Below are 26,286 nucleotides of genomic sequence, written 5' to 3'. Positions count from 1 at the left end.
CCTTCTTCTCTCTTGGTCTCTCTCTAATTAAGTCTGTCGCCTTGGGTCGGTTCTTTTTGTTTGTGTCCGTCTGACGGGCCGAAGACACTGGGATTTAAAACACTTGTGTTAAAACACAACATCTTTCTTAACATTACCCCCACAGACTTCCTCTTCCTCCTCCGCCTTTTCCTCTTCTTCCTCTGAAAGGGTCAGTTCACCCAAATTACAAAGACATATTTTCTCACCTATCTCCAGTGGTATTAGTATTAGTAGCAAAGCAGGTAGTTTTAGTTTTCCACCCAAATATAATGGTGGTGAATGGAATTTTGTTTGCAGTGCGTTTTCCTTTTCATATTCTTATTCTAAACCTCTCTTACTTCTTTCTGTGAGGTTTGCTCGTATGAGAGTTCCAGTTTGTATTATTAAATTCTCTTAACCACGCAAACTTGTCATAAATTGCTAGTTTCAACCTGATGAATGCCATCTGTTCATGAGTGGGTGCGTGTTCATGAGATTTGTTTCATCAGTCATTCTCATTACTCATTATCATCAAATACCACATGACTATAATAACACTATATTCTCTTTACTGCTACTCATCTTTGTCTGTATCATTTTGCAAAGTTTTTTATTACTGTTGTCTTCCCTTGCAAAACACAAAAATGTAGGCACAAGGGTGGGAGACGCTAGTTAAGGCTAGGGGAGGACAATGGTGGCAGTAGACCACTAAAGTGAATATGTGTATTGAAATAAACAAACAGTACCCTCATAACATGTAATCAGTATCTAAATAAACATATTTTATTTTTTTCTGTAGCCGTTGGTGCCACAGCAGTGTACCCCATCGATCTGGTGAAGACACGCATGCAAAACCAGAGGAGCAGTGGCTCCCTGGTGGGAGAACTCATGTACAAGAACAGCTTTGACTGCTTCAAGAAGGTGGTGCGCTACGAGGGATTCTTTGGCCTTTACCGAGGTCAGTATGCATGAACACACATTTAAACCTCCAATTTTTTAAATATGTAATGTCAAATATCCACATACTGTTAGTTTTGCAAACTGTATAGCTGATACCGTCTTTGAGTTCTCCATGCAGCATTTATCCTGCTGCAGCTACTGTAGCTTATATGTGCTGGAATGTTTATTGTTTATTGTTACATGTTTATTTATGCATCACTTGTACTTTCTAGATCTTTCTTCTCGGCATGTAGAAAACACTCCAACAACAGTATTTCCAACACCATGGTGTCTTCCATGGTCATGCTAGACAGCAATGTACCAATGTAGGTTTAACATACAATACATGTTATTATACATTACTTCCCATGCCAATAAAGCCCAATTGAATTGAATTAAGTCAAAACTAAAATAAATTGGCCAAACATCCGTCCAAATTTGTATTTACAGACAGCTTTCAGGAAAAACATCCCACAGGCCGTCAAATTCTCAGAACAGGTTTTGACAAAAAGAAAGAGAGCTGAGATGAGAGAGAAGAAAGGAGAAGCGAGTAGTAGCGACAATAAAAGAGAAGAGAAGGGAGAGGAGACAAGAGGAGAAGGAAAGTGTAGGGTGGACGGAGGGCGGTGTGAGTTCACCTCTCTGTTGACCTGTCTCCTTTGAAGTGATTACCGGCTGGCTGGGGACTTTCAGAGCAGGACAATGAACGTCACATGCAAGGCCACATACCTTTAGGCCTGTGTCACGATGTGGTGATGTCGCATGTCTGGACTTACACACTCATACAAACATACACAGACACTGAGCAGACGCACAAGTATGTAGGCATGCACACGCAGACATGGAGGCGACTTATTGGGCATGCAGGTACGCACATACCAGGGCACGACATCACTAATGACTACCTGCCCTATCTTCAGAGACTGGGGTTAAGGTGTCTGTGTCGGTATTGTTGGGGTCGGAGTGAAAAAAGGTCCCCTGGAATGGTGGCGGGGCCTTTTTAAAATCCCATGATTTTGATTGACAGCACCGGGCTCCCGAGAGGAAACTTGAATGCTTGAATTTCTGTGGGAAACACAAAGGACATCAAGCGTGGAATGGCTTCACAGACACAGAGACAGACAGGTCTGGCTCCAGATAGATGTTGAAGAAGTTGAAAGTGCCTTCACGGAAAACCTCGGAAAATATCTGCTGAGAGAAGAATGTGGAATCAGCAGCGCAAAATTGGCACAATTACTAATGTAGGATGATGCCGGGATCTCTCATAAACAAAACAGCACAAGAGAAACAGGAGCATCTTTCCAGGTTTTTTTTTTATGGGGATGATTTTACCAAAATAAATTAGGTGTATTTTCCCATGTCCTTTCGTGCATGGTTGCATGTATATTCTGTGTTGAAGAAAGTATGTCAGTATTTGGAAAAAGAATACTTTTTTCTGAGGTCCAGGCAGGTCCTTTTGCCAAGTTCCAAATTGAGTGTATGATTATGTGTGTGTGTGTGTGGCCTCGTTACACACAAACTACTGTAGATTATTAACTGTGTGTTAAGGAAATGTGTGTGTTTGTGTGTGTGTGTGTGCGTGTGTGTGTGCTTCTTGCCTTGGGCCTGGGTAGGGGGCCAAGTTTCATTGTGCTCTGTTGTGATTATTTTGTTTATTTTTATCCTGCTCTGGGTTGTAATTGAGGTCTGTGTAAACTTTTGGTTGGTTTGTTTTATACTCTGCCCTTTTTTCCTATTCTGGGAAGCCGTTTCTCTCTCTTCATCCTCTCTTTACCCCTTCTTTCTCTCTCTCTTGTTGCTACTCTGATGTCCCCACACTCCACATCAATAGATTTCATTAGCGTCTGGGGGATCTTGCAGGGTCGGACGCATGCAGCGGGAAGCCACACATCATGTGGAGTGTGTGGAAGTGGTATATGTATATGTATGTATGTGTGTGTGTGTGAGTAGGGGTACCACAGCCCTCTTTTTTCTAATCATCTCGTATTTTTTTAATGATAGGTCTTGTACCACAGCTACTGGGTGTGGCGCCCGAGAAAGCCATAAAGCTCACAGTAAGTCAGTGCGTTAGAAATCACATAGACACATGCATACACATTCACACAGACAGAGATCCATGAGGTTCTTCCATTGCTTCAATCTTTTGGATGGATTTTATATTATGTGATACTACACACTAGGGGTGTTGTGATATACTGGTATTGACGATAATCATGATATTTAAAAATGAAATATTGATATCATGTTAATAATACACATATGATAATATCGTTTAAAGAATCCAGTGCCTCTTAAATCATTTCCGTTTCTTTCTTTTCTTGCTTTGTCATAGTTGGTGGCGGTAATGCACCTTAACGCTGGATGACACGTGCCATAAAAAGTAAAAAAGAAAACGGAGTACCTAGCTAGCTTTTAGCTAGCTAACTTTTTTTATCGCAATAATATCGTTATTGTGAATTCTTTTGGCCATGATAATCGTGTAGTAAAAATCTAATATTGTGACAGCCATACTAAACACATAACACACAAATAGATGACCTACTGTATAGTTACATATAGTTACATGCACATAACCTGCTTAACCTTCCCGAATTACTGCATCTGTTAACTGTCAATCAGGAATCTTGATAAAACACATTTACAGGATTTAATACTTCAATTTCATCAGCATTGCTGCTACAATATGTCTGCTGATTAATGCTCTGTGCTTGTCAATACCACAGATAAAATTAAAATCAGTAAAGTTATAAACTCCAGTTGTGAATTAAAACAAGGTTATCCTTCATTGTAAACTTAACATTGTCAATAACAAGGTGTAGCATTAATATTTATTCTATTGATTTTCTACATTTTCAGGTCCTACATAAGACTTTGTATACTGTATATTGACTGTATATTCATATCACATTCCACCATGCCAGCTATAAAAATCCTTGGTCTGATATTGTAACCTTTTTTGTGTTTCCAGGTGAATGACTTTGTGCGAGGAAAGACCAGACAGAAAGATGGCACAGTCCCGCTGGCAGCTGAGATCCTGGCCGGTGGATGTGTAAGTCTCAAGTCAACTGTTAGATTTGTTACATTTCGTAATGAGAACTTATTCACTTGTGTGTAAGTAAGTAAGTTTTTTTCATTCCAACAACTTTTAAAAAGGGGTGTGCCATATCATATTGTTCATAATAATACTGGCAGATTATTCAGTGTGATTAAAAAATGTGTTATACCATGATAATAACAATATTGTGCAGCAAGCTTGGCTGAAAGCGAAAGTAGCATTGCTGCCAACTCCGCTGTTAAGGAGTTGACTCCAAAAAAGGGAGCAACTAACTACAACAAAGCACAGTAATATGTGTACTGTATGTGAAAGAAAACAGCACCCGGCTGAGTACGAGAGCTGAAGTGAACAACTAAACGGATAAACTACACTCATTAGGGCATTGTGGTGTGTAATGTGCAGAGTATTGGTTTAGATAAGGTTTTCACACCCTTTATAGTTCACATTACACTGGACATCATGGTCAATTTAAGCATTAAAGCATTACATTTTAATACAGCTCAGGGAAGAGGGGCAAAAGCAGAAGTGGAGACTGGAATATATGGAATGTATAGAAGTGAAATGGGGGATATTAAAAAGCCTAAATGTTTTTAAATCACTTTATCAAAAGCATCAGCTTGCTCTCTGTATTTATTAAAGAGGGATTTTCATATTTGAAAGTAAACCATACTTGACATAGACTATATGCAATTATGGTGTCAGATTCTATATGTGAATTCTGAATGACTATAACAGCAGTGCTGAGATTTTTTCTTAATCAAGTGAGAGTGTCTAATCATATCTAACAGTCACATCTCTTCACCAAGGTAAAGGCTCCTCTCAGCTCCTCACTCAGAGACTCAATCTCTCCTACGAGTTCTATGAGAGTGTTGCTGGTGTGAATGCGGCCACAGATATTCAGTGTGTTTGCAAAAGTGTGCATGTACTTTGCTCAAGTACAGTCAGCATTGCATATTTCAGTGTTCACCTTTTTTCCATAAAAGCCCAAACATGGAGCCTCTCTCTCCCTCTTCATCATCCTGGCTCTTCAAAGTGCACTGTGCTGAAATGATGCAGTACACTACACAGACAGTGTATACAGTACTAAGGCAGCATACATCTCTTAACTATGTTTACCTGTTTTCTGAGTGCCGCCGCTCTGACAGTTGAGCAGACAGACATGGACCTGTTTGGAGGCCAGAAGTCGCCGTTTGTTGATGGAACGTGTAAAGATCACACATGAAAGAGCAAATGTGCATACTGTACATGCTCGCAGGAGTGTGTGCATATATGACAAACAGAAGAACATACAGGTGCACAGACACACGCACACACACGCTTACAAGGAGGAAACGAAGATTGACAGCAGCTGCTACCTGAGACTACCCCCCCTCCCACCAGTCTGTTACCTGCTCACCTCCCATCATAGGTTTTGATCACTGAGCTGTCACAGTCTACCCCCAACGCATATATGCACACACACACACACACACACACACACACACACACACACACACACACACACACACACACACACACACACACACACTGTGAGTCCACCAAGGCCGGCAGCTTTAGCCTGAAAGAAGGTCTTTGACTCAACCCTCTTTTGATGCTGATCACTAAAGCAAAGTATTTCAGGATACACAAGTCATTATGGGTTTAGCTCCACTCAGGCACATTCAATTGACCTTATTAGTTCTTGGAATATGTTTAAGAAATGTTTTAGCACGGTACATTTGCCATAATTTTGCGTTCCATTTTAGATAGCGATTTTGTTTTGTGACAGAGATAAAAATGAAAATAGTATAGTAACTATAGGAAAGCAAATGTACTGAAGAAATGTTCTGTACTGTACTTGGTGTGAAAAGTAGTGGTTGCCTTTTTTGTAACCCATATGGATTGAGAAGCAGAACCATAACAGATGCAGAGGGAGAGGATAAATGTAGAGGAGTGTGGATGGATGGATTTTTCCTCTTTTCCTCCGTGAGCTGTCGTGACAGCTCCTTTCATCCTGGCTGAGGCCCCGGTGTTAGTGCTGGCACTGCACTCTGACTGCCACTTTATCTTACACACACACACACAAGTCGAACCCTCCTGAACCCTGTTTTAGTGAGTCTCCAGCCACAGCACATGAAATCTGTTTATATCATTTGGTAGCTGTGAAAGTGTTGGTTTGGACCACAGTGTCAGCCTCAGGTCCACAGTCTATAAAGCAAAAGACAGAAAGAGAGAAAGATGGAGAGAATAGGGGGATAGTCATGTGATATGTATGCTTTCTGTGTTATAAACTTATCTCAAAGCAACTTCTTTATCTCTTCTAATGTGCTGTTTTGCCTCCTTCTTTTCACTGCTCCTCTCCTCTACCCTTTCCTCTTTGCACCTCCTCCTCTTGCTCCATCCTCTTTTCCTCTCTTAACCCGCGGCTAAGCAACATTAAGCTCCAGTGCGGGTTGCCAGTGTCTAATGATTATTTGGTAAGAATGGCATGCTCCGTTGACTGAGCTGGCTGGATGCTTATCTGGCAGTTACTGGCCTGCATTTTAGGACTTAAGTTACACAAAATACTTACTGGGTCATTGCTGAGAGAAGGAGTGGGGTAAGACTGAGAGGCAAAATACAGTAATACTTTGTGTTCATTGTGAATGTATCACAGTTTGCATGGTTGGTTTAAGTCTTTGTAATGGGTTTCTTATTCAAGCCTGATGTGAATTATAAAAACATTATCAGACAATCTAATACACACACACACTCAGACCTGCACATGTAGCATGAAGGGTGTTAAGTACAAATGAAAGTGTGATTGTTATTTATGGATAGCGGCTAATGTTTTCAGTGGGTGCTAATCTGTTGTATGGCCATAAGTGAGTGGTTGGCATGTGTATTTGTGTTGGCGGGGGGGGGGGTTCCTCAAACTTTACTAAGCTCTTTCTGCAGCACACACATACACACATGGCCAGGAGCTGTGATGCGTGCATAAGGTGCTGACGTCCCAGGTTTCTAAGGATCACCTTGCCTTGTAATTACCTGGGAATCATGAGAGAGCCGCCGACGCTGTCACTTCATAATCACAACCCTCAACCTCTCTGCCTCAACCTCAACCTTCCCTCACTTCTCTTGTTTTGACTACTCCTCTCTCTGTTTCTGTCTCACCATCTTGTCCTCTCTCATTAGCTCACTGTGTTTATTTGTCTGATTCTCTCTTTTCTGTTCGTTTCCCTCTCTGTCCTGGAGGTTCAAAGTTTTTGAGTTATTTTCCACAGTGAAGTAGGAATTGTGGGATGGTGAAGCGCATAAAAAGCTCTGCATTGTCACTCCATTTATCTCATGTTGTCAGGTGTAATTGTCAGCTCATCTGTCTGAACAATGTTGTTGTTTACTCTCCTTGAGTAAACAATTTCTCCATCTCCTCCATCTCCAGTCTCATTAGTATCCAATTGAAGCAGCCAACACTGCTAGGGGCTGGAGCCAATAGCCTCTTAATGCTCACGCTATTAGCCAGCATGTAATCAACTAGGTTATTTCCATAAAACAAGTCATAAAGAGTTAGCTGTGAGATGTAGCAGCTTTAGAGCAGCAGCCCTCCTGCTATTCGCAGCCTCTCATTGGGTCTGGAAGGGAAGCTGTAGCCCACTATACTCTGTTATTTAAAAAGCAGCTGCACACACCTTCAATGAGACTATTATGATCTCTGTCTCTCCCTCCTCCCTCTCTTCTCTTAGGCAATATATGGTAACACTTAAAACTGAGGGACATTTAGCAAAAAATATGCCCATGTTGCAGATTAAAGCTTGATGCGTTCCCGTAAGGCAAAAGGGCACAATCGGTCATTCATAACAGAACGAACGAAGCAGGGGGAGACAAGAGAGAGAAACAACAACAAACAGACCAGGCCTATTTAAGACAGAAATGGCACCATGGCAACCGATTGCTGTCTAATTGCGATGTGCCGCCCTTTTGCGTGTAGCTACAGTAACCACTGGCAACCGTAGCAAGAGAGAGACAATATTGTAGAAGATGAGAGAGATTGTTTGAGAGGAGGTCAAAGCAAGAGAGAGAGAGACAATACTGGAAAAGACATTCAGAGGAAGAGAGCGAGACAAACAATTAAATGTAGAAAACACAGAAGCTAGAAAAAGCTTCAAACGGTGTAAACATTTCTCAGTATCAAGAAGCATTCTGGAAATGCCGTCATGTTCCCTGACTAGACACAGTTAACCATTCTGCTTGCCACAACTCCACCACAGCAGCTACCTCTTATACTTAAAAGCCCTGCCGACCTGAAAGGCAGAGAAACCAGTCTGAACTTGCTGCAGTATTATTGCCCTCCCCTCACAAGTACAGGTTTGGAGAATGGTGTGAAGTGAGAGGTTAGAGAGAAAAAGAGAAGTCAGAGTCCCCGCAGGGTCTGTGTGATGAAGACAAACAGCTGACAGACTCGACTGCATCAGCTGGATTTCCTGGTACTCTCCAGTACTCTCCTCCTCTCTACATGTTTGTTTTGCAGCTGGTTGCTGAGGCGGCACTATTGTTAAATTGCATCACTTGCTGCAGTTGCGTACAAGCAAGATAACAGTTACATTTTCAATCTTGACTGTAATTATAATTTTTTTTATTTAATCTGTGTGTTATGTTGAAATAAACACTTAATTTTTAGTCAAACTCAGATACTCTTATATTAAACATAGACAAAATACATGTTGAAATTGGGTGATATTTGCAGCAGCTAATAATAATAATAAGTCAGTTTTCATGTTTAACTTAAGTATCCAATCCATTTCTCTCTTCTTGAAGTTCATTCTAATGATTTATTTTTGTCTTTCTGTACCTCCAGGCTGGTGGCTCCCAGGTGATCTTCACCAACCCTCTGGAGATTGTAAAAATCCGTCTGCAGGTGGCAGGAGAGATCACCACAGGGTCGAGGGTCAGCGCCCTGTCCGTCATCAGGGACTTAGGCTTCTTTGGACTTTACAAGGTGAGAAATGTCGTTGGGGTCAGAGGTGCATGTATAGATCTTTACACACAATGCAACTGGAAACTAAAGGCTTGTGTGTAGCTGATGTAGTTCAGATGCATTTCTGTGGTGGTGCTGATATGGAGCTGTTTTACTCAATGTTTTAATGTCCACTGGCTGGTTGACCTCATGTCTGAGGCACAAATCATTCAAGTGCCTTTTTTATCCCATTACAGTATTTTAACACGTGGTCTATTTTGGTGTGTGATCTGCTTGCATCATTTCAGAGAATACAGAATTTTAGCTTGTGAATGTAATATCACTGCAATATTTATAGAGTATACAATGAAGAAATACATACAGTATATATGAGAGTGCAGTTTTTCTCCAACATTATACCATTTCTCTTACAAAGAGAGTTTCATTAAGAGATATTAAGGCTAACACTGGTATCAGACCAAATGTGCACAAGAAACTAGTTTAAGAGGTAGTGCGCAGAATGAAGAGCAGCATAATCCTACAAAGCAGCTAACTAGGATGCTACAGACTACATTGGAGTGTACTGTAAATGAAAAAAATGTTCTCAGTCCTCACTGATATTTTCTGCCAGGCTTTTTCTGCTGAAGTCCCAGTAGGATCAGTGAGTAATGTTACATAATTTAGAGATACACAAAATGTACTTTTTCCTCCATTCCTCTCTACAGTAAAATTGTTATAACGTCTGCCTCCCGTCAATTTCAAAATCCCATTGGAAATGTGTTGTGGAGGTCAGTGTATTTGGGCTCAAAGTATAATTTGTTGATGAGAACTGCGACAACATCAAATCTGTCCTCCTGCCCCAACACACACAAACCCACTTTTTCATTTTCTCTCATTCTCAACTAATATGTGAGCATGTAGCTCATTAGTGTCTGTCCCAGGAGTGATGGTGGGAGATGTTCACTTTGAAACAATCAAGTCATGCTTCTAAAAAGGCTGAAGAAAGGAACTCTGAGCAGTTAAAAATCAGTCGACTACGACATGTCAGTAAGAGGATATTGGACATGGACTACTTTGATGATAGATTTCCAATTAGAAACTGAAATCTTTAAATGAGAGGTGCAGTCGTGGAGGAAGCCAAAAGCTATATTTTATGTAACGTTGAATTCAAGTTAGATTTGTTGCCACTGGATTAATTGGCAAATCATTGCCAGACATCCAGTATCCATTCTATTGTATTTTCATCAGCCTCAACAATTTCACAACAATCCATTATTCTCATTGCTGTTATGACTAAATCACATGTGATTTTTGTATTAACTATTGTACAACTACACATATTACCTTACCCCACATCAGCTATCATTTAAATCAACAATTCCATGTAGTTTTCTGTTCAAGAACAAGAAAAGGCACAATTTATGCTAAAAGCTGTATTTAACCTTAATTGCCATAATTGGTATTTTTCAATGGCACAGGGCTAAAAATTACTGTGCACTGTTTGAGCATATTAGGGTTGTATGATATTATGCACCCAACACATTGTAAAGCAAGTGTGAAATATTAAATTGTCATAAGGGGATATTATAAAATATTGTTGCGTTGGTGTAAAAAATATTTTCTGTATTTTCATAATCATTATTCTTATAAATATTATGACTTCTAACATCAATCTGTTTGTACCAGTGAGGTGCATGACCACATAATGTCTTTTGGATGCTACCAGTTAGACAGGAGAGCTGAAGGAGTGAATGAACGAGCTGTGTGGCTACCGCTAACATTAGCAGCTTAACTTGCTAGACAAGGACGTTAGCCCTCAGGGTGAAAGAGGATGTCTAATTAAATTACATAAATATGTCCTAATGGAGCGTGGCAAGGGAGATTCTGCTTCAACTGTAAACACAATCAACTGTGAAAATGTCAATCTCATACCTGCGGTTGTATTATTAATTTGCAAGTAAGATGATTGCATTTGTGTTGTCAAATTCCAAGTAGTAAACAATTTTTCAATTAAGATCCTTAGACCAGACTTAACATTTGATAGTCTGCTGATTATTTACTACACAGCACCGAATCACTCAGGTTTGTCTGTGTGGGTTTCTTTCTATCTGCTGATGTGACCACCTGTCAGCACAGACAACTTCCATGTAAACCTTTTGGTTCTGTTAACAAGACTGTAATAGACTGTGGAGCCTCCTCGTCTCTGTCTACCTGCCTGCGACCTGTTCCTGTTTTTGTGTGGTTGTGCACTCACTCCTATTAATGTATCACTATGTTGGTGTGTGTGTGTGTGTGTGTGTGTGTGTGTGTGTGTGTGTGTGTGTGTCCATAAAGCTACTGTCTCCATTTAACTGTCTGTGAGAATGCTCTTCAATGCTGCATTACTCATATGAGTGTGTGTAAATGCGTGCATGCTCGTGCACATACTTCATTATGTTCGTCTCCTGGTCCATGCAAGGAGAGGAGACAAAGTGCATTGAGAAAGCAGTAGCGGTGTTGGTGGTGGTGGTGGAGAGGAGGTGGGGAGGAGACGAGCTCCAGCCTGCAAGCCCCAGACGGGCTGGCTCCGGAGGGGCTGCACCCAGGCACAGAGCTGCCTTTGTCAGGGTAATTATCCTGACGCTCACCCTCCACTGGTGGAGCTACCGGTTGGTAGGGTGGCTAACACACTAGCGCCACCATTCATCACTGGGGGAAAGTTGTCAGTGTAGGAATATCGACCTAGATGACGTTTCATGTTTATGGACTTATTGTGTTTAAGTTTTTCTTGTGTGCAGGAGTACGTCAGAGGCATTTTGCATATTCCGACTCAACTAAGCCATTTAATTGCATTTCATTTTCTATACACACACTCTGCCGCCACTCTGCCACTGCATTACCCAACCCAACACCATTACCCTGATATTAAGGTTTCTTGTCCCAGTCCCTGTGACGCTGCTTGTCTGTGCTGCCTCGATAGAATCTCCCAGCTTTCAGCAGCCGCTCGGTCCCCAGCCAGCCAGCAGGAGGGACAGGCAAACAAGAAGTGCCAGAGGAAAAGAGATAAGAGATAGCCCAGGTATCTCTCTGTTCGTGTGTGTGTGTGTAGGAACCAAAGAATTATCCCATAGGAGTTAAATGAAGCCTGTCCAAAACAGGGAGACCCTGCCCAGCTCTTTAAACACCTTGTGTTGACTGTAGTTGCTGTATCAAGAAGGTGGAAGCGGGCCAACAGGCTTGAAATACAGCAGGAAACTCAATAGGCTTGATGATATAGTGTTGTTTACAGTGGCAGACAAGGAGTCATCTTCGTCAGCCAGTCTGTCTTTCTCTGCTTTTTTTCCTTTTCTGTCAGCTTTGCTTTTGGGGCTGCCTCCCTCACCTGCTGCTGAGGACACACATTGTTTGCATATGGAGACACGTGATTTGTCTGGCTTGTTATGGTCGATATTTCACTCTGCCATAAGAGTTTCAGCAGTCTTTTGGAAGTAGTTTCTTTGGCAGTAACATCAGTTGATGCTTGAATAGCTGGTTTGTGAACAGACAGTTGATGTTGCATATTGTAGCTAGAAAAAAAACAATCCATCTTTAGAGATCCGAGCCAGAAGTCAAGGTTTGAATCCCCTGAGCCCCATCACTCTTCCTCTGCTTTCCTTTCTGAGAGTTTAACTCCTAACCCAATGTTATGACCTAAAACATCTCCTTTTCCCTCTGACTGTCTTTCTCTAGGGTTCCAAGGCCTGTTTCCTGCGGGACATACCCTTCTCAGCCATCTACTTCCCCTGCTACGCACACATCAAGGCTTACCTCACTGAGGAGGACGGAAGGATAGGGCCAGCCAAGATGCTGTTTGCTGGAGCGCTGGCAGGTAAAATACTTCTGTCCCTCCAGCCTTTAAACTCCAACAGAAAAGGAGTACAGAACTAGGATCAGGTTTAGAGGCAAACGTTAGTTTTAAGTTTTCAGATATGTAACAAAACAGTTTTTGCAAGACTAAAAATCAAAAGCACCTATGTTTGCTGTCCGGAAAGCTTCTCCAAAGTACTGAACATACTGTGTATGTACTCGAGTAAGAAGAAATGAAAGCAGGAAAATTGTAATTTGCCTCCTATGTTTTTCTTTGTAAATGGCAAAAATAAATATTCATCGGTTTTTATTCTGAATTGGTAGTGGGTAGTGGAAACTTGCCTGTTTACACATCCAGCTGTTATGGAGCAACATTAGCATTCATTTGTAGTCGTGTTTGTGGCCACCTGGCGAATGTAAGTCCGATATTCTCTCTCATTTTAGCTCTGTTTTTGGTCTCCACCAACTCCTGAGAGAGTGGCTCTTTATCTACTAAATGCTCCACTATGTTCTAATTGTCGCTAACCGTCTGCCATTTGGTGGTGGACAGGTAGCGTGCAGTGAGTTTTTCGCTGAAAACAGCTGCCTGCTGTGGCCAAAACAACATTGATGAGAGCGGTGAGAGTGAACCAAAACAATGAGCTGAAAGACATTGAAACGCTTCGTGGAACTAAGGGGAACTGGTTATAATTCTCTGTGGGTTCATCAATACGAGCGACCCCTTTCACATACAAGTAGTAATGATGATCCATTGTTATAATCCAGTGGATCATATAACAGTGTTTTTCCTTGTAAAATATTTGACCATTCGTCGTGAGCCAAAATGCTTCAGTCCTTGAGTCTATGTGTAGAGCACTGAAGTTTATGAAATTAAGTCTTCTGGCCTCTGGTCAGGTCCCGTTTTGAACAAAGTGTGAGAGCAGGTCTCACTCTGCTCTCGCCTCAAACCTCCACAGGCCTGCAGTAACAGTAGCAGAGCTCAGCGTTTGGAAGCCAGGCAGCCTCTGACCGCAGGCTCCATGGCGGTAGCTGCTAATTAGAGCGCTGCTCAGTGATTGGGGACTGGGGTTTTGGAGCTCTGCAGCAGGGAAGCGCCTCAGATGCCTGCCAACCAGGCCAGCAGGGAGGCTTTCCAATCCTAATATATTGTACATGCACATACATACATGAAGGCAAGCACACAAACATGCCTGTGCATACTTGCATGTTCACCCTGCAAGAATGTATACATACTGTCTGTAGATTAGTCATAAAAGTGAGCAAAGAGGCCAAGATCCACTAATGACTTAACAACTTTATCCTCTGCATGAAGATATGATCTATCCAAAGCAGAGTTTTAATATTGGATTCATCCCTAAAGAAAACACTAATAACAGGCCAGCACTCCCTTGCCAAGTTAAAGGCTTTAGAACATTTGCATAAAAGACTTAATATTTGTTTTGAATCCTCAGAGATGTGTCAGCAGCACTCTCTTTTTGACGCAGAGGCACAGCACAACACGGAAAAATCATAAATCCTGCCTCCCTCCTCCATTCTTACTCTGGTTTCTCGCCACAAGACTGGCAGCCACGGCCCACAGACTCCGAGCTGAAACGAGCCTCATGATTTCTTTATTTTTTTCGTTACTTCGACACATTTATCATCCTTCTTTCACATATATTTATCAGCGGTTACAGCATTCTGGCAATTAGTGTTTTACAGTCAGCACAGGAAATTGAATTACACGCTCAGTTTGCACAGCATTATTTAGCTAGGCATTACTCTGCTCTGTGAAGAACATAGTGTTGGCCATCTCTAACTCGCATTAGCTCTTTATGTGAGAAAGAATTATAGAGGGAATTTTTGGCCTTATTTGCTGTGGGGTGTAAGGAATATCCATGTTGTTGTCTGACTGTTCGTCAATATCCCGACAACTGCTGGCCAGATTACCATGACATTTGGCATGAATATTAACGGTCTCCAGAGAATGATTTCTAATATTGTTGGTGAACTCTGCTGTCAGGTCAAACATTGTTGTCCATGACAGGTTAAACTAATGTTGTCATTTTATTCATGTATAGTTGAAACAATTGATTTATCGATTAGTTGATTGACAGAAAATGAATCTGCAACTATCACTGAAGTCACTTTTCAAGAATATATATCACACATTCTCTTACACATTCACATTTTCTTAAATGTATTTGCTGTTTTATATCAGTGGTAAAGGTACCCTGTGGAGTTTTCGACCACTAGTCTCACAATGCAGCAACGTTTTTACGAATGGGTCCCCGTTTTGTTTGTATCGAAGACAAACGAAGACACATGCACGCAGGATCGTGCGGGGGAGATTCACATCCTGCCACTGCTTTAAAGCTGTTCGCTTATCGACAGCTACTGGCAGCAACACGTCAAGAAACGCAGCAATGCGCCAACAAAAGCAATGATGAAGAAGACTGCTAGCAAGCAAACATGAATGTTAACAATACACGATTTAAAATATTTTAAAGATCAGGTTTGCAAATGTTTCATTAGGAAGGAAATGCACCCGACGCGTTCGTTAGACCTTGAGGATACACACAATGCACCACAGGAAGCTTCCTCATATTATTCCTCCTCTCCTCTCCTCTCCTCTCCTCTCCTCTCCTCTCCTCTCCTCAGTTCAGTGCAGGTGGTCAGTCTCCACCGGGTGCCAGTCTACTACCTAATGCTGAGTTGATTAGGCTTGCTGAATAGCTCGTTTGGCCGTTACAAAAACCAAGAAGTCAGAGTAAATCGTCAAGAGGGCAGTTGATGGTAATGACCGAGCCATCAATGATTGAGTCCATTCATGGCTGAAGTGGCTGGAGTGGGGGCTTTGCCGTCACTCCCTTCAGTCAGCCAGTCACTTTCGCCGGCACACGGGGCACAGTGTGCATTGCTCTCATTACCGTCCATTGTCTGGCCCCTTTCAAACGGCTGTAAGAAAAGTGGGGGAGAGAGGAAAGGAAGATAAAAGGTAGAGATTAAATAATGGCCACGCTGGTGGTATGGATTGGTTGATGGTGAAGTGAAAGGAACTGGCCCCTACTTGTGTATAGTGTATGTATACGGCAGACTTGCTACAAGATGGTCAAGATCCAAGATGACGTGACTTAAAAGAGGGAACAAAGAACGCTCAAGCCACTCTATCAGATGCAGTTATGATGATACGCATGCTTTTATTCAGTCACTGATGGCTGCTTTCTACAAATCATCTCATTTGTTTGGAGCTGACTTTACATTTGTGCTCTATTTAGAATCAAACACATCCAACTGTTTAAAAAAAAAGCATCTCACAACTTAACAGCTCTTGCGTTTATCTCCGCAGGCATGCCAGCAGCCTCTCTGGTGACCCCAGCAGATGTGATCAAAACCCGGCTACAGGTGGCGGCACGTGCCGGTCAGACCACCTACAGTGGCATGGTGGACTGTTTCTGGAAGATTCTCAGAGAAGAGGGACCCCGGGCTTTCTGGAAAGGAGCTGGAGGTAATGTTCACTGAGGCCAGCGTCTAATGATGAACTGTAGTCCCCCCCCCCAACAACAAACACTTTTACAGTTCAAGTAGTGAAGTAACTTCAAAAAATCTCTCTGAACAATATTCTCTTACCATCCAGCGACCAAAATCCAAATGAGAGAAGCTCTGAGTGGATAAAAATGTTGATTCGCTCTGAGTCACTCTCAGTTATCACCATGCACTCGCAGCAACAATATTTAGCAGGTGCAGTGAGTGCTTTGCAGGCTGTTTCACCTCCCAGGCTACGTACAGGTTGCCCTGCCTTATTGATGGAGGCTGTTGGGCCGTATGCAGCCTGAGAAAAAGACTGCGGAAACTGAAAAGGGCTGTAAAAAGTACTTCCAACTACCTCTTCGTTTTTGTTTTTTTCAGACAAAAATAATTAAACTATATTTTTACAGGTAATATTCTCCTAAAAAGGAACTAGAATTGAACATCAATCAAAGATCAGGCAGTAAAGGACTGTACTCTTTTTTTAACATTATTTTAACATATCATAACACTTAAGTAGTGGATTAAGTCAAGTCAATTATATTTATGTAGCCCAATATCACAAATCACAAATTTGCCTCAATGGGCTTTAACAATACAGACATTTACATTGACTTCTTATATTTACATACACTGGATGGTATGTCAGTCTGACAAGAGAATTTTTCACATAAATATATTATATGAAAGTATGCAGAAGTACATATAATGTTGTAACTGATGGTTATTTTCATTTGTTTTCAGATATCTGTAGCTGGAAAATGCATGTTATAGTTTTTTGATGTTTGATAAATAGCGGTGTTTTGTTATCCCATGTGCGATGGGCCAAATGTTCGGCATGGCATAACATGAAAATAAAAACAAAGTATATAGTATTTCAATTTTTTTTTTTAATACTACAATTATTATGGAAAGCATGATAACCAATTTAATCATTATTCATTATTTGCTAGATTGATATAAATGTACAGAAATAGCATTAACTTCATTAACTTTTTTGTTGTTGTTGTGGAACCTCTGACTTCATCGTGTCCCCCTCACATCTGAAACCAAACCTTGATTATACGCTTGTATAGATTAGCGTCCATACACATTTAAATAAACACATTTCTACCCCTTCCTGCAGCTCGTGTGTTCAGATCCTCGCCTCAGTTTGGAGTGACCTTGGTGACCTATGAGCTCTTGCAGCGCTGGTTCTATATCGACTTTGGAGGACAGTAAGTCTCCTTCCCTCTTACAAACCCTCCAACGAGCATAGTTGCAATGTTTTACTTTGTTGTTACTGTCATTACAAAACTCCAAACCACCCCTCCCCCTAACCTACGAGTGAAACAATATAAAATACACATATTTCTTCTTGCCTTTGTTTTTTTTTTGAAGACAGACTACTACAGCTAGTTCATCCCTCCTACCAGAACAATGGGGTTAGTTTCAACAGACAGTAGCTGATTTTGGCGTCCTCCCTCCTCTACCAGAGAGAAAGAAATGCCACAAGACCAAAAATAATTTCTCTGCACATTAGCTGAGAGACTGAAGCCCTCACTCAAAGCTTTGGATGTGACAATTTTCTCAAACTCGAGAGTTTTACCGCACAGTGATCAGGGCAGGCAGCACCCATTTGATTTGTACATGTACTTTCCCCACTTCTGGGATTGAAACGAGCTCATTTTCCTTCTTAAAAATAGGTCCCTCTCAGGAATAATTCACTCCTTTTCTAAAGTTAAAAAGGTCCAGTGGGGAAGAGGGGTGGTGAACCTCTCCACAATGACTGAGAAAAGGCTTCTTTTAATGGACAGCTGTGTTGCACATGCATGTGTTCGCTGGATGACTTTTACATGTAGCTTCCTCTCTCCCAAAAGACTCAGAGTGAAACAAAATCTACTGCAGATCCAATAAAGATTTGGTGTGGTTTTTGAGCGAGTCGATGTGTGCTTCTTTGCTGTCCGCTCGACGTGAAATCAGTGAGGGATAAGGGAGAAATGTTTAACTGTTCCACTTTTGATTTTCTATTAAGATGTTTATTTCTATGGTGAACAGTGATGAATATGATAATAATAATTAATGATAATAGTAAAACTCCTGTCTGCACGCTCTTTGGTTAAAAACATCTTACACTGTGTTATGTTTAACACTTTCCCCTCTTACTCTACCACTCCTCACCTTTCTCTCCTATATTCAACTTCACTGTGCCTCTGGCTACCTCCTCCGTCTCTCGCTTCCCTCTCTCCACACCACAGAAAGCCGGCTGGCTCAGAGCCCACCCCCAAGTCTCGGATCAGCCTGCCGGCGCCCAACCCCGACCACATCGGAGGCTTCAGGTTGGCCGTGGCCACGTTTGCTGGCATCGAGAGCAAGTTTGGACTCCATCTCCCACGCTACACGGTGGCGACAGCAGCAGCGGCAGCCCCCTCCAATGCAAGCACCCCCTGAACCTCCACGGGTGGGGGGGTAAGTGAAAGAGAGGGCTCGAATGTTTTAAAGTCTTTGTTACTTATTTAAAGTTATTTATGATTTAATCATATATTTAAATGGTAGTCTACATGCAGCCATATGGATTAGTGAGCCGATCAGCATGGGTACTCTTTGTAGGACTCATGCAGTATTTATTTTACCTTTTGATTGATGTTGTATAAAGTTGTATTATAAAGTGGTTTATATGTACACACAGGCAGCAGAAGGAAGAAAGTATCAAAAACTACATACAGTTGCAGCTTTTTCCAGTGTCTTCCTTTTGTTGCTTTATAAGCAAAAGCACATTCCTCATGTGATCATATAGCTCGTTAAAAAGATTTGATTGATCATAAATGTGGCACTTCTGTATATACGAGAAATCCAGAGACATATTTTCATATCTATACGGCTATTTTTGTCCTGAGTTGCTCTTTCAATAGTGCGCTGATTTGATCGAATGTATCTACAAGAATATAACCAAAAAGTACTTGAATGTAAAGACATAGCATAACATTCTGCTGACAGCTGGCACCGACTGCAGTTCTGTGGTGTGTCATGAGTGAGTATTTAAATTTGTTCAGTACAGAGAATGTAGGAGTTACATATGGTGTGTGATGATAATCGTGCCTTACTGTATGTATGGCAGCAACATGTGTACTGAGAGTAAAGAGAAACTTATATTAGTAAACTGAATGTATGCTGGAGTTTTCATTTTCATTCCCAGTTGAATGCTGCGAGGAAAAAGCAAAACAACAGTTCATCAGCTATGCTTTAATAGTAAACATAGCAGGTTTAACAGCGGGCACTCTGCATTACAATATACCTCTTGATAATTGTTACAGTTCATTAAAGAATATACAGTTGTTGCTCTCGCTCAGAACTAAAGACAAAGTGCCAGTACTTGATTCAGTTTCTGACATCCTGAAACACTGACATAAAGCAGCCACAAAGCCCCACGTGTGAAAACGTCACCATAAAAACTAACGTTTATCCATCTGGAATATTTCAGGAATGTGTCGCATGCAGGCATAATACAGAGAAAAGAAGCACAACATAAAGTGAACAAGACATTTTGTAAACAATACATGACTAGTCTATGGACCCTGCTTTATTTTTACAGTAGTGCAAAGCATTGTTACAGTACACACATCTTCATAAGGCTATAAGACTGTCACTTTGTATATACTGTAGGCTCACGAGTTGATCACCTTAAATCATTAAACAAATAAATAAGGGTGGACAAATCAGAAGAGGTCAGCGGTTTACCCATTAACAGACAGTTTGCATTTACTGGACAGTAAATGCAAAAAATACATTAAAAGCGTGGTTTTGTTTGGACCAGACAGGAACTGTACATAAAGGTGAAGGTGAAGAATCACATGCTACAGTGACACCAATAAAAGCACACCAAGTCTCTGATTCCCTCCACTTTGGTTTGGAGTCCTGTTCTATGAAGCCAGCTCCATAGGCCCCTCCTCCTCGCCGTCCGCCCGGTTCGCACGGATCTCCATCAGGGTACGAGCAAAGCCCCCCCAGTCATCAGTGTGAGCCACCGACAGCTGTAGGGAACATCAGAGGAACACAGGTACATAGCATCAGGCGCTGGGTGGACACATCTGCATGGTTTGTAGGTACCACACCTGCATGTTTGCTTGGAAACAGATTAGATTTATCCTACTGTCGTGGCTTGTTATAATACCAGAGTCATCTCTTATTTTTACTCAAGACTATTTTATTTATAATGCCACAAGGGACAATGATGGGAAATAAACTAAAATAAGGCAGCGTTCAGACCGACTTTAGCTCTGCATAAAAAAAACGCAGCCCCCTCATTCATTTGAATTAATGAATTCAAATTCATTCAAAAAGGTTAATCGACCATCGGACTGACATTGTCATCGCTAGAGGCTAAACATTCATATGAACTGCACTGACTGACCACAGGGCTAATACAGGATGTCAAACTGAACACTGTTCCCATTTAAGTGTCTACCTAGAGTTGTACACTGTGGGAGTCAGAATGAGTGGGACCGTGGCCGCCACCCAAGCTGTCTGCAACCGCCTTGCATGGCCAGGCTGTAATTAAACAGGAACAAGGAGGAGGGAGGCAGCCATTTTGAACCCCCCAACCCCCCACAGAGCTGGGCTAGCCGCAGCAGGGGGCTCTGCCAGAACATAATGTATATGGTGCCTGAGTGACTTCAGCGTTAGCAGCGTTTTAACAGACTACAAGAAACTCAAGTGTCAAAAAAACACGGTTGGATTTTGTGTTGTCAGGCTTTTAAAGTCAGCAGGTCCAAAACATTTTCATGTCATGGAGCCTGATCCTGATCTTTTGTCCCACAGCGGCCATCTGAAAGACTTTTGTTTTATGATTTGGACTTTCCGTACAGAGCAACACCAGTAGAGGACTAATCAAAACAGTCCTAATCCCTGCTGATAAATGACCTAAAACTAACTTGCACTGATTAAAATAATACTGAAATAAAAGTATTTGTTATTTTGCTGGAACCGTCTCAAGGGTCGCTGCTGGTCCCATGGAACTGCTGGCATCTCTTTTTCACATGCTGTTCCTAGTTTTAGTCATATGGGGAGAGTTTCTAGTGAAGTAAATACCCCCATCACCACCACCACATACACACACACACGTTCCTCTTTGGAGTCATAAAACCTCTCAACCCCGCTCACTTTTATTGATGACTCTTCGTTACCATCAACCCAGCGTGGAGGCCACCAGCTCAGCCGAGCCTCTCTCCAACTTACCACACAACAAAAAAGATGCTAAAATTAGCACAGCGGATAGGCTAATGTGCCCTCACATGGGGATCCTAACCAGAGCCCTCCAAACATGAGAGTACATACAGGCACAGGCCGGGTGGTTGGCCACTTTGTGGTGATGTCATGTGGAGGCCATTTTACAGGGGCACGAAAGAGGGAGGGGAAAAAAATCAAACACATACATCCATGGCAATGCTGACAGTTGGGTAAACATACAGGGCTAAAAGACCTAAAATGGTCGGTTGTGGTGCATTTAGAGGTTTTACTATGAAAAAAATGCACTTACTTCTACTCTTATAGTACATGTCTTTCACTAAAGTCAGTGGACCAAATATACATGAAACACAACAAGAGTGCCGTATGTATATATTTGTAAAATCATGATTCAGTTACAATTACATACATAATTTCTCTATTTGCAGTAGTTTTTCCCAGCACATGACGCCTGAAGAATCAGGAGAGAGGGCGATATTACTGATGAGTTGTAACTGATGTTTCATTTAGCAATGCCAGAAACTCCAATTTCAGGCACTAAAATCTCTCAATCTACTGTAGTACAACTTAATTGCAATGGTGCAATAAATTTTGGTCATTGTAGTTCACTCATGCTTTTGGCACCTAGGGTGTAATTAAATCTTGATTGTCTGAACACTAAACTCACGAGAACCACCGGCTTCATGCATACAGCACTCAGTGAATCCAATAACAATGTACTCAACAGATTCTTTTAACCAAAGCAGGCTGCCAAAATATTAACATTAACAAACACCTGAGTGCAACACTATTTAAAATGTCACAGTTATTAATTAGTCTGTAACATTGATTAAGACTATACCTTGGGAAAAAAAGATTCTGCTCACAGACATACAATATGTTTGTGCTTTACAGTAATTGTATCATGTGATTCATCTACTTTAAAAGTACAAGATTATTATCTGTACCTCTCCAGTATCGTAGATCCAGACTCGGCCTTCTGAGTCGCCCACAGCCACTTCCTTCCCTCCTGACGACCAGCGGACCCTGTTGAGGGCCGAAGCGCCCTCAATGGTCACACTGGCAGTTGGTACCTGGTGGACAAAAAATGTAACAAATAAATCAAAAAGTAGTCAGTGTTAATTCAGATGTTCAATTTTTATATCAATATTGTAAACGTCTCAACTTCCACATATAGATCACATTACGTTTATGCAAATCAGACGTTTACATGTAAACTGGGATGTATAATAAACAACATATCGACACAAGGAACTGGCAAGACCTATCAGAACTCCTGAGGACCTACAGCACATTGTGCACTTTGGAAATAAGTTAAAATACAATGTGAGCTTCTAATGAGGCACATAAACCTTTATAAAAACCCTCTGATACATCCATAAAAACAACACCACCACCATCCTTCCGCCTGCAGGCAAGTAGTGCTAACAGTTTTTTTCCTCTCTTACAGCTGTTTGTGTTTGAGTTTGTTTGACATTTTATATTTTCCTCATTAATAAATGTAGCCTGCTGAATGTGAGTGAGTTTGTAAGTTAGTTGCAAACCAATTCCAACTCTAAAGCACTTCACCAGCTTCCTGGATATTACATTTCTAAATGCACTGAAATAAAGATTCACACTTAGACCATGTCTCTTGAGTCCTTATTTCTTTTTATTTAATGATCCTAATTGCAGTTTAAGCTATTCTTCTTAATGTGAGCATTATGCCATTATAGTTTAATTTACGGTTGTGCTTCTTACATTGAAAGCACAACCTTTTCCAAACACTCTGGAGGTTAGACAAACATAGCTGTCAAATTTACAACTTCTCATTCAAATGTGGACACACACAATGCTATTTACTGTATCATAACTGCGTTCATGTTTGCCGTTGTGGGTGAGCTGATACTCTTTTTTGTAAACGGCAGTGCTTGTGTTGCACCTTTTAAAAACCTAAAACCATCTGTAGTGTTTCCATAAACTGTTCCTGACATGTGGCAGGCAAGTCTGACACATGTCACCAGTGGAGACAGAGGCCTTGGCATCATGTCGCCTCACACACCGAGCTTCTGCGTATTTAAAGCAGCGCTAACCACAGACTGACTGCCATTAGCCTGCTAGCTTCCACCGCTCCGCCCGAATGGATCTGAACTGAGCGCTTTAAATTGGCTGTATATATGTGTGTGTGTGTGTGTGTGTGTGTGTGTGTGCTGGAAATGAGAACCAGGCGCGCCGTACTGCTCCGTTAGTGTCTTTATGACTGTGTTTTATATGATGGCAACAATGGAAGTCTGTTGCTATTAGCATGGCTGTGTATTAGTGAATGTGTGTGCATGTGTTTGGTACATCTGTTTGTGTGTGTGTGTGTGTGTGTGTGTCTGAGCAAATGTTTCTCATAAAGCACATTGTTAGCAGAGTTAGGCCGTCGATAATGAACTCTTCCTCTGTCAGTGAAAAGGCTGCTGTTGAGGGAACCATGGGAAATTTGTCATCTGTGCTGCAGAGGGAAGACGCTAGTGATGGGATCAGTGAAGGAGTGTTGGGGTTAAAACAAGACGAGAGGAGAGCGATAAGATGAGCCATGAAGGCCCAAACACACCGCGCACGAGTCAAAACAGCCGTTTCTATTATTTTCTTTGTACAGCCCCCACGCACGCCACTGTCCTATTTCTACCCGCCCTTGAAAAAAACACTTTTTTTTCCAGAGAAAAAGCTGTTTTGTCTTCAATACAATGTTGGCCCAACTACAGACTTATTTACTAGTTTGTTTCACTGCAGTGTTAACTATTTAACTTGTGCCTGTATCTACAAGGCAAAAATTAAATAAATAAATAAACTCAACTTGCTCCCTGCTTGTAGGCTACATCCCGGCTCCCATGGCAGCTTGACCTCCAGTCCTAACCCCATGCTGTCGCTGTCTCTCGTGTGTAGATCATTGACTATATAAAATATATACATACAGTCTATGGTGTAGATCAATGGATGAGCAGAGACAGAGAGAGTTGTTGACGCGCTGCAGAGCGTTGCTTCCTATTGGTGCTAGGGACGGCACTTGACGTGTGTCATAAGCCACACCACTGCTGCAGCAGTGTGTTTTCCACTTGAAAACTGAGATGTAACATCAAATCCTGGGTGATGAGATGTGAATTTTATATGTGGACAGTACAAAGAAGAAGAGTGAAAGAGCATTATGACAAGGGAGGAGGGCATCTGTAAAGAAGCAGACTTGTATTAAGGTTCAAGGCACTGTGGGTGTTGTCTCCATGGAAACCAAGAGAGACGGAGAATGGAGAATCCTTTTATCATTACTTTTAGATCAAAGGTTTGGTACCACTCCACTATCAGAGTTGTAAAAAAGTATAGTTTTCATGGCTGAAGATATCTTGACCATAATGCAACTTTTTCTTTTTTAAAGGAATAGTTTGACATTTTTGGAAATGCGTATATTCGTTTAGGTGAGAGAGAGTTAGGTGAGAACATCGATACCCTCTCATTGTATGCTAAATATGAAGCTAACGCCATGAGACAGTTAGCTTAGCTTAGCATAAAGACAGGAAACAGGGGAAAACAGCTAGCCTGGCTCTGTCCAAAGTTAAAAAAGACGTCTATCCGTACAAAAACTGAAGTGTAAAAACCTTTGCGCTTTAGAGGTGCTGGTAGGCAGATTTTGTTTCCTTTGGACAGAGCCAGGCTATCTGTTTCCAACTGCTTTCAGTCATTCCTAAGCAAAATGTCGATTTTTTTCCTTTAATCAATAAGAAACTGCAAATAAACGTACATGATTTGTAGAATAAAATTACCATAAGAAAATTCAGTTGCAATTGCTACTATTGTGGAAAAACAGGTGTGTAACTGATTTTCTTTTATACTATATTCATTATATTTTATTCAGTATTTTATATGGTATATAATTAAGCTGAATAATAAGATACGCTTTCCTTCACTGGCCTCAAATGCCCTCTTCTGAAAATAAATCTTGCCCCACAGCACTGAGAAGCTCAGCCCCTGGCCTGAACTTTCTCCTTTTATTATTTTCATCTCCAGCATTGGACTGCGGACTGAGGGCTTGGGCTCTCTGCTCGTGGTCTCCTGCACATCTGTGTTCTTCACTGATGGGACAGAGTGTGGGAGGCAGATGAGAGGAGGCGGTGGGGTCCTGAGGTTGCCTGAACGTTGGACAGAGGTTGCAGGAATGTTAACGGGACGTCTGGGTGGGAGCCGGGATAAGGAGATGTCACTAAGTCTGATTTAAAGCGAGGGCTGTGGGAAACGCCCACGGGGAAGTCTTGATTCGTGTGTGTGTGTGTCTAGGGAGGGATGTGGAGGGGTTGGTGGTGGTGGTGGTGGGGGTTGATGGGAGGGAAAAGGCTTGGGTGTTTGGTCGTGTGGTTCGGGCAGAGGCCCAGCAACAGGCCCTGAGGACACCAAACACACACGCACATCAACACACAAAGAGACGATACAGAAAACACGCCCATAATATCCTATAGTCACCCACCAGTGAAAACACACACACACTATATACACACACACCTCAGTGTCATTGTTGAGGTTCCACAGGTCTAAGCGGCCCATGCCATCCACGGCGGCGAAGATCGCGGGGTGTATGGGCGACCACATGACGTCATACACATAGTCTGCGTTGTCCTCAAACGAGTACAGAGGCTTGTTGTGCTAAAAGAGAGAAAAAAAGTGTGTATGACTGAGATAGTGTGAAAAAGCACTGTGGAGAAAAAGAGAGAGAGTTAGGGATTACAGTAGATGACACACTAGAGATAGAAAGAAAAGAAAGACAGAGAGAGAGAGAAGGACGGGAGAGAGGGAGTGAGTGAGCTTCAGACAGAGT

The 26,286-nt window shown here is 41.7% G+C and overlaps 2 protein-coding genes across 28 annotated transcripts in view; one reads left to right on the top strand and one right to left on the bottom strand.

Moving 5' to 3' along the window:
• Positions 1 to 19,382, top strand: part of LOC122863969 (calcium-binding mitochondrial carrier protein Aralar2) — a 48,733-nt gene extending 29,351 nt beyond the window's left edge. For all 6 annotated transcript variants that reach the window (XM_044170907.1, XM_044170908.1, XM_044170912.1 and 3 more), the window contains 8 exons: positions 800 to 958; positions 2,941 to 2,993; positions 3,908 to 3,988; positions 8,808 to 8,948; positions 12,615 to 12,753; positions 16,060 to 16,218; positions 17,365 to 17,455; positions 18,476 to 19,382. In XM_044170907.1, the coding sequence (XP_044026842.1) occupies positions 800 to 958; positions 2,941 to 2,993; positions 3,908 to 3,988; positions 8,808 to 8,948; positions 12,615 to 12,753; positions 16,060 to 16,218; positions 17,365 to 17,455; positions 18,476 to 18,668 (1,016 nt within the window). In that variant the 3' untranslated portion in view covers positions 18,669 to 19,382. The remainder of the gene's footprint in view (positions 1 to 799; positions 959 to 2,940; positions 2,994 to 3,907; positions 3,989 to 8,807; positions 8,949 to 12,614; positions 12,754 to 16,059; positions 16,219 to 17,364; positions 17,456 to 18,475) is intronic.
• Positions 19,383 to 19,445: 63 nt separating this feature from the next.
• LOC122863970 (cytoplasmic dynein 1 intermediate chain 1) overlaps positions 19,446 to 26,286 on the bottom strand; it is a 54,857-nt gene continuing 48,016 nt past the window's right edge. For all 22 annotated transcript variants that reach the window (XM_044170914.1, XM_044170915.1, XM_044170920.1 and 19 more), the window contains 3 exons: positions 25,974 to 26,114; positions 22,409 to 22,534; positions 19,446 to 20,248 (listed from right to left, as the gene is read on the bottom strand). In XM_044170914.1, the coding sequence (XP_044026849.1) occupies positions 20,138 to 20,248; positions 22,409 to 22,534; positions 25,974 to 26,114 (378 nt within the window). In that variant the 3' untranslated portion in view covers positions 19,446 to 20,137. The remainder of the gene's footprint in view (positions 20,249 to 22,408; positions 22,535 to 25,973; positions 26,115 to 26,286) is intronic.

The sequence above is a fragment of the Siniperca chuatsi genome, linkage group LG17, assembly GCF_020085105.1.
Source record: "Siniperca chuatsi isolate FFG_IHB_CAS linkage group LG17, ASM2008510v1, whole genome shotgun sequence".
NCBI lineage: Eukaryota > Metazoa > Chordata > Actinopteri > Centrarchiformes > Sinipercidae > Siniperca > Siniperca chuatsi.
Note: the sequence above shows the minus strand (reverse complement) of the source record. Positions and strands in the feature narration are given on the sequence as shown.